Below are 12,545 nucleotides of genomic sequence, written 5' to 3' on the forward strand. Positions count from 1 at the left end.
TGTGAAAAAGTGAATTGATAAAAGATCCACAGGGAGGAAGCAAGAATTAGAGCAAGAAACCCTTAGTAAAACTCGGCCCATTCAAGCATACAAACATGTATTTATATTTCAAAAATTGTCCGAAAATCTGTTAGAGCACTAAAAGTAAGCAATTTCGTAAGTTATTGGACTTAAACAAAAATGGATATAGTTATTGGACTAAAATAATATTTTTTTCTCAAAAAACAAATAACGATTTACGTCCTTATATTTTTTAAAAAGTAATGTAAATTGCTATTCACGCTAACAATTTATATGATTAGAGGAGGCGGAGAGGGAGAGAGAGAAAAAATAAGACGTAGAAGAGGAAGAAAAAAAATAATAAATTAATTCTCTTTTTTTTTTCATTAATTATACACCAAAATCAGTTATTCTGACTCTCTCCTTAGTTAATAGTATAGCTATTATTCTGACGATAATGTTTCATTCAATTTCACTCTAAAACTTCTTAACGCATACCAATGAACAACAACATATATCTTACTCGTATTTTATTTTTAAATTTTTAGCAACTTTAATTTAGTATCTTATAATGCATTTTACTTGTATTACTTGACTACTTATTTTAAAACAAAATTGGATTACGAGGGAAGAATTCGGTCCAAATCAAATTTGATCTAATTAAAACAACTATGTACTTGTAATGTAATTATTATTTTTTTCTACTGTAAATTAATCACATAATCAGTCTATAGTTAATATGGGCTAAAAGTTATTGCATTGTGAGTCTGCCTGGCTCAGGGATGTACTGCATTCCGGGTGCAAAAGACATTATTTTCCCATACAAGAAGTCCGGCAAAAAGAAAGTCGAAAATGAAAAATTCTTACTTAAAATCAGATTTGATCGAATTAAACCAATCACACAACAGATATGATATATTCATTATATAATTCGTCACTTATATTGAACTGTGCATCAATCACACAATAAACTTATAACACTTGTTATATAGTTGATTTAAATCTGATCAAAATCAATCCAAATTAAAATTTTGGATCGAAATTAAGGAGGAAAACCAGTTGCAACACACTTCTCCGATTTGTTCACATGATTTCTTATGGCATGAATATATAAATTGATACATTAACATATGGGAACTTGAAGTTAATCAGGCAGAAACTATCACTCCTTAATTATCTATAATAATTTGATTTCTTGAAGTCTATTACCATATCACGACCTCATCAGTTAACTCTTCATCTCTCTCTTAGTTCATCCCTTCAACCCACAATTATAGATCCATTCTTCTTAGTTTCATTAATGTCTTCGTAGAAGAATTTCTTGAAATCCCCCATACAGACAGCCTGAAGACACAGTGCAACAACCAAAGATCCATCCCCCTCGTAACCCGGCAGGACCAGCGAATCCCCGTCGCAGTCATGTGTTCCGGGAGCCATAAAGATTTCTCTTCCCCACCCAAAGTCTAAGCCCTGCAAAGGAAGAGCCATCCAGCTTATCACTCCAATATTCGGGTTCCCGTAGAATGGCCCCTGATTTGTTGTAATTGCATGTATATCTTGCAACCTGGAGAAATCTTTCAGGTTTTTCAAGAAATCAATGGCCGAATGCACGTACTCGCTCGTTACGCTGTCTATCGCTTCTCTTATTTTGCCTGCAGCATAGCCTAGTGGCCTTGTCATCAGCTCCCCTGAGAAGCTGGTTGCTATAACATCAACTACTGCATTGCCGAAGAACTTGTCCGGGAGCGGTGGCTTCATGCGCCTGCGTATGTCAACGCATATGACCATTGCAGTTGGCTGCTTGTGTACATGCCGGCGGGCTTTGCACGAACATCTCCATATATGTGCTGCCATGGACTCGTATCGGGTGTAGGCACGTACCCTGCGATCACAAGCCCGCGTCCTGTTAGCTTCGTTCTTGAGCATTTCGACCTGGATTTTCGACAACTTGAACATGGTAATTGTTGTTTCCTTTTTCCACTCGTTTTCGCTGCTCGATTGGCCTATTAGAAGGGGTGGAGGATCGAACTGCGCATGCTTGAAACGTGGTTGTGCCGAGGGAGGCTCTCCAGCGCGCAATAGTTTCCTGTCAAGGAAAGGCGCTGTCCGTAACGGCTTCCCGCGAGCAAGCCTAGCCCATTCGGAGATGAAATGGAAGGCGCTTTGCCCGTCAGCCACAGCATGAGATATAGTATAGCTTAGAGAGATGCCGCCACATCGAAACTTAGTGAGCTGAACGCACAGCAGTGGAATTTCTTCAATGGGGACCATATAGTTTATCTGAGGAATAAGGTAACGAAAATGGGGAGATGGAGTTAGATCACCAAGGTCATTCAACGTCGCCTCACAGTGAGCTTCAATGAGTTGGGCACCTTTGCCGTTGCAGTCAAGCTCGAGACGGGCACCGTCTAGCCAGCGTAGACGGCCGGCCAACGGGTAGAAATGCACCAAGACTCGTCTTAAAGAAGTCCGCAGGGTAGTGAAGATGGTGTCTTTGGGTGTGAGCCAGTTCTGGGGAGGCCTGTAGAAATAGATTGTCGGGACATGAGTTAGAACACCGGCTTGGTCCAATTCTGTCAGGGGCATGCAGCCGTTGCATGTCCGTTCAGATGGCTGGACTAGGCAAGAAGAGTTCAATATGACTTTAATTTTCATTTTGAGAGAAAAGGGAGTTGTTGGTATGGTATTGGATTTTATTACATCATTAATTATGTGGTATTTATAGACCACACTTTGGGTGGCATTTGAGTCTTATGACCATAGATTAAGGAAGCTGGAACTGAGTTCATGAACTGTACTATAGTTTAGTTACCAGTAATGGTGGAGATTTGTGGATGAAATGAGCTTTACGGGAGTCGTAATTGTTCCATGAATTCTGACTTGTTTTAGCAATCCTCCTTATGATGCCAAATTCCCACAAGCTTTGATATTTATCCTAACAGCAAATGAATTCTTATTAGATCAATACAAGTGCGATATTGACGTTTATAAAGCCTTATATCACTTGCCGTTGAAGTGCATAAGTACACAAATATTCTCAAATTTGCAGGCCAAAATACCCCAAAAAGAGACATATTTTTTAAAAGATTAATAAAAAATATCAAGAATAGACGTTCAAATACATACGATTGCTCTCCCAAACAAACTCCCACTCTTGTTTCTCCTCTTTGCCTCATCAATTCATTGTTGTTCAAACAGTCATCATCAATTGCCGACCAAGCCCGCGACTCATGGTAAAATTGCAAAGTTAGTCCCAGAAAATAGAATCATCTCATACTTGATCCTGCATTTTACGAAATTTTAAAATTGACCTCAAATCCTATTAAAATTTGCATATAGATGTCAAAACCATTGCGCACAAAAAACCCCTCCCACTGTGGACTAGCATGTGAAAGTCACATTCCCTGTGTAATTAATGGGTCAATAAGGTAAAATCGCAACATTTGTCCATAAGGCGATATATACAACCAAACGACAATATCAATAAATATAAAAGCATCATCCAGAACTAGGACCACTATTTAGAAAATGAGAATCATCCACCTATAAAACAAAACCATAAATATTGTGAATCCTTAAAAACTACCTTATGCTTTGATTTGTTCATATATACACAACCTTAAAAAACAACCATAAATATTTGAATGCCCCACAAAAATCCACAATTTCTAAATAATAACTTCAGTACTGTCTTTTTCAATTCAATTTTATCTCTTTTCACTATCAGTTAATTTCATATTTCTTCGCGTGTGATCATTCACTAGTCGAAATTTTTACCTAACGTATAGAGTTATATGTAATTTTTACTGTGTTTAACCAAATTCTAATCCCGAATGTTTACTGCACTTACATTTGTTTTAATATATTAATATAGCAAAGGTTGAGTGCGTATGAAATTCCTCTTCCACTTGAAATGATGAGAAAAATGTTTAAGAAACATATTTCATTACACTTATTTGATACCATTTTCATTCGTAGCACAATTAATGCTAGTTTCGTACTTACATTCTCAACCATAAAAACGAAACTCAATAGATAAGTTTTGGATAAATTATATTTTGTCATTTAAATTATTTTTACATCTAATTTTTTTTGCGTCAACTTATCATCTTAATTTTATAAAATTTCCATCCTGCCATACATAACCATTTTTCGGTCGATTTTTTTATTGAAAAAACATCACATGCAGTGTATATATAATGTTTAACGGTAATGCGGTGTGATATTTTTCAAATGGCACTGCATATGATGTTTTTTCGATAGAAAAATTAACAAGAAAATAGTCATATATAACAAAGTGTAATTTTCACAAAATTAAGATGATAAGTTGACGAAAAAAACAAAATATAAAAATATATTTTACCCGATAAATTTCATAGTAAAATGCAAACCATCCCCTTTGTCATAATCGAATTATTAAAAAAGACTCCCTGTAATAATAATAAAAAAAAAGAAAGAAAGAAAAAGACCCAACCTATCTCCCTATCTTTTCCAAAAGATGCCCCTATTCCTAGAGGTGCTAATTTTGTAGCCATTAGTTGCTCGACTTTTAACTCTAAAATGACATTTTTTGCCCATAATTATATACCATTGAATCTTAAGAAACATACAAGTAAGGAAGCTTTTGGGAATTTAAATCAAAAGGTTACAATATCTGAAAATAAAAACTATTTTCGGATCAATTATTCTCTCCAAAGTACATCTAAGGGTTGGAACTTGGAAGCTTGTTATTGGTGTGGATGCGTAATCAACTCTCAATTTGTGGGGGCAAATTACGAGTTATCTTAAAATTAGTGCTAAGGTTTTGAAGGTTTGTAGCCAAGAAAGCATGGAACCTCCCGATTGACGCACCTCGTCATGACTGAGAGTTTTGGGCTCGCTTTGAACTTGAGTCATTGTGTTTATGTTGTATGTATGTAGTTTGTGTCTTTCATTGTGTCATATGAAGATCTCTTTTAAGGACATGAATTGAAATTTGGACCTGTACTTATGGGTTTTTTGGTGGATCAGTTGTAGGTATGCAAAATTTATTGTCAATTATATTGACAAGTTTCATATATTTTTCCATCAATTTTATACTGTTTTTATAGAATAAGATATTAATTGATGAATAAAATCAAATATTGCCATGTAATCGAATTGAAGTATTTAAATTGTAAATTTGTGCTTCAATAATATTAACTCATTAAAATAAAAAATAAAATAAATTTTACGACAGAAAATTCGGTGTGATGTATATGTATTTGAGTTTTTATACTTACTGATTAATTATTTTTATGAGTTGGTGGGAAATAATGTGTTTAATTATAATTAAGATGACAAATATGAGCAATTTGGATCTTGATTGGATGACATGTGGCAGCATCAAGGAGCTCCAACGTCATAATTGAGGGTTACCTATAAATTATAGCCCCAAACTAAAATTTGAGTTTGTTTTGTATTGTTGAACTACTTATTTAGCTAATCCGTCGAGTTAAGACCATTCGTAGTGTGATTGGAATAGTGTTCTTATGGGAGTGACCCTGACACCTTATACGTTTTTGTGGACTTCATAATTATTTTTTTTTAACTCTATGATCACAACAACTGTGCGACGCCAACCCAATCAAATATATAGTTAGATGGGATTTTATTAATTAAAGTATTCTTGAAGAATGGCAACCTCAAGATTACATGATAAATGAGTGGTCATATTCGTAACTACAGCTTCTCAATAATTCTTGCATGTTATCTCCCACAAAAAATTCATGAGATCTTTATTCTTGTACAATCAAATACTATCATGGGATCTTTATTCTTGTACAATCAAATTATTGTTTTATTTCCCTTCTTTGTTAAGACCAATGCAATCTCAATCATTTTCATGCGTACACATACATTATGTTTAGCTAATGCACCCCGATATTACTAAGGCATGGGGAGACCAATTCAACTTGAATTGGATTTTTTTGTTGTAATTTTTATTATATTTTAATTTTTAATTATATATATATATATATATTATGTTTAGCTAATGCACCCATGATATTTCATAAAAAATGAACAATCGTTTTAAAGATTATTTTTAATCCATGTTTGTCTACATTTACGATATACTAATTGTATTTAAAAATATGAAAGATCATATTAAACGTGTTAAACTATTTTCTGATGCATGCCATAAAAAAGGTTTAGTGCTTCATCAGAAGAAAGCTAGTATTGTTGTCAATAAAATTGAATTTTAGGAGTTCTTATTGATGAAGCAGGAATTAAGTTATAGGATCATATCGTGGAGAAAATCTATAATTTTTCAGACATACTCAAAGACAAGAAGCATTTGCAGAGCTTCTTGGGAGTTGCTAATGTTGCTGGTATCTTTATCAAGGATCTTGCAAAATACAGGAAGGATTTCCAATCAATTTTAAAGGAAAGGGAAAGCTTAAAGTGAAAATGGGAAGAAATCCACACAAAAAGGGTTCGCGAGTTGAAACAAGTTTGCAGTAACTTACCAAAGCTTGCTATACGCAAGACAATGATGAATTGGTGGTCTATACAGACGCCAATGACTATAGATGGGCAGCAGTATTCATGAAAAAGACACTATAAGGGAATAACCTTGTACATATATACTAGAGGATTGTTCTCAAAACAACAAGCCAAAGTCTGGCACATTAACGAGAAGGAATTCTTTACGGTTTGGAAGGCTTTAAAGAAATGGCCTTTATGTTAAGGTTTTCCTAAAGAATTCATTTCAAAAGTTGATAATACTAATGTTAAGGTTTTCCTAAAGAATAAATTAAAATCTAAAATAGAAAAAGCTCGTATTATCAGATGGTAAGTTGAATGCCAATATTATTATTATAATATTGACATTATAAAATCTCATGAGTATGTTTTTGCAGATTTCCTGATAAGAGATGGAGGCATCTGAAGCAAACTCCATCATGCTGAGAATCAGGCACCTCCGGGAAAACCTCGAAGGACTTGACAAGAAGTTCGAACAGCTAGCGGTGAATGCTCAAGTTGCCGGATAAATCCAACAAGCTAATCCAGATACTGTCCAGGGTGCTATAAGGAGTTTCTTTTTAGCATCCACCTCGCTATGGAACGACCTACAAGAACCAATTCATAAGACACCTTCGGGGATGATTACGAGTTGAGGGAGCATGACTTTAAACATACCCTTAGAGTGCAGGGTTCTAGACCTATATCGTTAGATTCAAGTACCAATTGCACAAAACCATCGCCATACTCTGGTGAAACGGCATCAATTTGGTCACAGGAAGTGCAAACACCTGATAATTCAAGTCAACCCAACACATCTGGGGTAAAAGATGGAGAGATTAGTCTGAGGTCAATGATAGGCACCTCTAAGGCTAATACTAACAAGTTGATATCTTCTTCTTCTATTGCTTGGCAGGAATACCAGCATATGTGGAACAAATTAATTTCCCGCAAAGGAGTAAATCCAAGCAAGACCATCATCGAAACATCCGAAAAATATGACAGGGTCTAAATTTAAAGGGGTCCAAACCAGAAGAGGTTATAGAATGGTATGGTTTTGTAAGTTAGAGCTCTAATTTCAGTCCATACTATGTCACCCAGTTTTTCAAAAATTTCAAAGCTGCAGGAGTAGATTAGCGGGGCGGTCTTTGACTCATGGCAAAATAACCCCCACTTAAAGAGATGAGATATTCAAGAGATAAAATTCATTTTAGTTGCTCCAGAGACTGAAGGTAGAGGGTCTCATCCAGCATTTCATTTTAAGAAGTTGCAGAGACCGGACATGGTAGCTTTCAACAAAATCAGCTGTCTCAGGAGAAGCTCTCCTGGTATCAGCTACTAGTGAAGACGATATCTCTAACAGAAGAGCTTGGGGATTATGGGAGTGTCTCACTGAGACAAACAAAGTCAATTATCCAATCAAATTTTTTTCTCAAACAAAGTGAGTGGATCGTTCTTGTTAAATTTCATGACGTGAAAGAGCACTGAGTTCGCATAAAGCTTATTTGTGAAGAAGCAGATGTTATCCATTACGGGAAAGAATGTCGCCACTTACAGTTATTATTGGAACAGTTATTATTGGATGATAGGATCGCATTTTGTGCTTATTCATGTGATATTCGACCTATTTTGTAATCAAAATGCTCCTAATTAAATGTTATTTTGCAGCATTAGGACAAATGAGATGAAAAATGAAGAAAAATAACCAAAATAAAAACTCGGACAAAACTCAAACTCGATTTTTGGCCAAAATTTGGAGCTACTTGAACTATCTTTTGATGAATGAGGAGTCTAACTAGAATTATAATTTTATTTCTATTAGTTTTTTAGTTCAATTAGGAACCTATCTTCAATCCTATTAGAACTTGGTATCTAGTTACTATATATATATATGATGTAATTCACTTTAAGAGACAATAAGTTATTCCATGAGCATGTCTAGCTAGTTCTCTTATTCCGGTTAAAGACTTGGTGAATGCTTAATTCCAACAAGTTGTGAGATCTAATTTATGATTTCTACTTTTATTCATATTGGTATTTGTGTTGTTCTCAATGTTTTTATTACAAATAATCTGATTTATGAATGATAGGTACCATTATTCATTGTCAAGAATATTTGCTTAGCCAATTGAACCTGGGAATCCGTAATTATTTGTTTAGTTCAATAACTAGTGGTAACATAGCATAATTGATTATGTAGAAATTTTTAGATTATGTTATTGGTTAGAATTGGATCTTTCTAGTTTTTAATGCTGTCGGTAAATAAATCTTGAGGACGTTCTCAAGGTTGTTTACTGATTAGGGATTTAGTCAACGGACGTTCCTTGACTATCCACAAGGTAAGGAAAGGTGAGATTGTTAGGTTGTACAAATTATCATAACCAATTTATCTATCATTAATAATTGTTATCTTTGCATCTACGATCGACCGCGGAATTAAATATGATCCTATCTTTAACTGGAATACTTTTCTCTTATATTTATCTCTTCTATTTTTATTAGCTCTTTAGTTTAATTTGGCTTTTATTTTTATTCTTCTTCACAATAAAAAAATTTCCCTAATTATTTTTATTTCTGAAGGAATTAATTTAAAATCAATCCCTGTGGGTTCGACCCTAATTTAAAATCAATCCCTGTGGGTTCGACCCTACTCACACTTCTATAAAAGTGTCCGTACGAATTATTTTTGGTGGATTCGACACCCATTATTGGACAACATATTAATTATGAAAATGAGACGATGGTCGGAGTTAATGAGGAATTACCAGTGGTCAAGAAGAAATTATGTAAGAGATCATCATAAAAAGTAGCGAAAAAACAATGTCGATAGTGTAAGTTCAAACTTAATTTTCAAAGTTATAGAAGTATAACTGTCAAACTTAATTTTAATTTTGAAACGGTCAAAAATTTCCATACCGTTCCTACAAACATTCCTAAACGTTAATTATATTGAATACTCAAAAAAATATTTTCTAATTTATGCACTATCAATATTTCTAGAACTGTTCCAAGACCGTTCCTACGTATAATATTTTTTCACCTTGGAACGGTAAAAAACTGCTAGACCACTCCTACAATTGTTCCTATGTCGGGTTGATATTCTAAACAAGAGAGGGAACTTCAAAACATAGGAACGGACGACTAAATTCGACTGTTTCAAAGACTGTTCCAACAAATTTAGTTACGCGCCAAAAGAAAAACTGGAGGAAAAATTAAATTAGTAAACGTTTGATACTTTTTCACCGTTTCTAAAGTTGAATTTTCCCAAGTCCGTTCCTAAGTGTGTCGATAAACCTGTTCCTAGAATATTTTTTCAACCCGTTCTTAAATGAGTTTCTGAATCTGTGCCTAAGAATGTCCATAGCTTGATCATTTTTTTCTCGATTACGATATCTCTACATCCGAGACCCTAATTAATGCTAAATTTAAATGTATAACAATACTTACCATATGTGAACATTTCTAGCTGTCCGATCTAAAATCAAGTAGTTTGATGGATAGTTGCATCGTTTTTAACGTCGTTGATTGTGTATCAAATACAATATTTCAACATCCGTATAACAAAAATGCCCGAAACTTTAGTGACTGTAGTATTTTGTCAATCTAATAATATCCAATGGTCCAATTAAAATGTTAACGATCTGACTACACGATCCAATACAACAGTATAAGATGTTGTTTACATCTATGTAAGACTAATAATTCTGTACATACAAATATACTTGATCTTTTGAACAACTGCTAAATTCTATTCGTAACATTATATGTTTTCAATTGCCTTAATTACTTGTTGGTCTACTTTTTTATGATCATTAACATGTCTGGGACAATTTTTCCTATATTTTTCTCAATTTTTTGGGAAATTAATTTTGAGACACTATTGGGAACGGTTTGGTGATTATTAGAAACGATCTCGTTAAGTTTATACAAAAACTAACTGGTTGTTGGCATGGTTACTAAATGGGAACGACTTTTTAGTAAATGATCGTCCACCCCATTTTCTTCTGCTCAAACCCCACCCCCACCCCACCCCACCACATTTCCCACCCCCCCCCCCCACCCATGGTCGTGTCTGAGGCAGGTGTCGCCAGAGCACCAGCATTTCTGGTTCGAGAGCATGAAGGACATTAGTTTTAAATTAATTTTTTTATCTAATACATAATCTAATTATTTAATTTATTTTATTAATATTTTGTTTAATCTTCTTACTACAGATGACCTATTGGTTCAACTGTGACGATGAGTCCATGTTCCGAGTCTTCTACATGTGGGCCAGGAAGTACATTCAGAAAACCTTCTCCATCGCCCGTCCAGCCTAGTCAGGCCACTATGGCTGGCCAATGAGGTTTGGCTCCAGCCCCAGGCGTACTAGGCCAGCGAGGACTTCCAGCAGGAGTCCTCCAAGAATGTGGCGAACCGGGCAGCGAACCCCACAGCGTGCTCAACTATGTACCAGGGGGGGTCTTGCTCAGTTCGCATACACAAGAGGAAATTGATAAGTAACTAATAATTTCAGTCTGTCAAATCATTATTTTTAAATATGATGCTAATTAACTGTTTTTTTCTTATACAGGAGACAGAGCTCGGACGGCCGCCCAAGCAAATGAAATTATTCAAGAGCTGCTACAAGAAGAAAGAGGACGGCGACTGGAGTGGGCCGAGGGCGGCAGACGTGGCGGTAAGTAGCTAATATTTGATATTATTTTTTTTAAATAATCAATTCTTCATTTAATAAAGTGCTACCAATTTAGTTTGTTTTGCAGGAGACGTTCCAGAAGATATCGGAGGATCGTCACCACAGCCCATGGCCAACAACCTCAATGCCTCCGTCAAATCCTAAGCTTCGGTGGTGATGACGGAGCAGCAGATGTGGCTGGCTGCAGTCAGGGGCAAGAACAAGGGCTGAGTATTTGGCTTTGGTTCTCAGGCCCACGTCTCCAGCCGCACATTCACATCACCACCGCCACCGCCACTGCCACTGTCAAATCCAGTTATAAAGGACCGCATCAGCCGTGACGAGATGATGATGGCCGACATGAGGTGTATGATGCGGGAGATGCGGGCCTTCTCATCCACTACAGAACGACCTCCAACGAATCCCCCGGCTAAGAATAAAGACAATGCTGACGAGGACCATTTAGATTAGATTTTATATTTTTTTTTATTTTTGTAATTAAATAATTTTTTTATATTAATATAATATTATTTATTTATTAATTATTTCATAATGTTTATTAAATTCCATTGTTTTATATTTATTCAATTAATTGAATAAATAAAATGAATTCAAATTTCATTAAATATATCTGATAATTTATTAAAATGTATAAATTTATTTATTCATTCAAATTTATTAAATATGTTAATAATCTCTAAAAAATTATAAATTCAAAATTAAGAACAGGTTTAGTAATGCTAAAGAAAATATTACAAAATTTTATAAAAGCCCGTTCCAAAAACCATTTCAACGACTGTCCCAAAAAAGTATTCCTAAACTGGATGAACTGTTACAAATTTAAATATAACCTTTCCAAATAGAATTACTAATCAGTATCTAATATGCGTTCCAAATTCTATAAACCGTTCCTAATTCTATTACTAAAATAATTTTACAAATGTGTCTCAAATTCAATAACCCGTTGCAAAAAATATTCCAAACGCTGAACTTTTTAGGAGACACCTAATTTAATTTTAGGAGATACCTAATATCAAACTAAAATTAAATTCACAAAAAATTCATTTCATAAAAATTCAAAAAAAATATAGAAAATAAATTTTCTGGAAAAAATAGAAAAAAAATCAAAAGCCGAAATATTGACATCAAAATTACCTAATTTTTACTGCCATGGACCATTATTAGGCAACAACCCAAGGTGATGGGTTCTTCTCAAATTGATGGTTAATAGAAGCAATTAATTAGATTAATTAATTAATTTTTTTAGACATAAATCTAAATCTAACTGAGGATTAACCTAAAGATTCATATACAGACCACTACAAAAGTATTAGAATTAATTTAAATAATTTTAATTAATTCGAAAGCATAAATAATTGTATCATTT

At 34.5% G+C, this 12,545-nt stretch overlaps 1 protein-coding gene across 1 annotated transcript; it reads right to left on the minus strand.

Annotated features, from left to right (window-relative positions):
- Nucleotides 1,039-2,715, minus strand: LOC105172354 (spermidine hydroxycinnamoyl transferase-like). Its single transcript, XM_011093741.2, has one exon. It carries the CDS (start codon nucleotides 2,653-2,655, stop codon nucleotides 1,261-1,263), a length of 1,395 nt encoding a protein of 464 aa, XP_011092043.1. The 5' UTR covers nucleotides 2,656-2,715; the 3' UTR covers nucleotides 1,039-1,260.

Source organism: Sesamum indicum, linkage group LG10 (genome assembly GCF_000512975.1).
Source record: "Sesamum indicum cultivar Zhongzhi No. 13 linkage group LG10, S_indicum_v1.0, whole genome shotgun sequence".
NCBI lineage: Eukaryota > Viridiplantae > Streptophyta > Magnoliopsida > Lamiales > Pedaliaceae > Sesamum > Sesamum indicum.

Coding starts and splice junctions, on each gene's coding strand:
- LOC105172354 (XM_011093741.2), bottom strand. CDS start 2,655: ATGAAAATTAAAGTCATATTGAACTCTTCTTGCCTAGTCCAGCCATCT.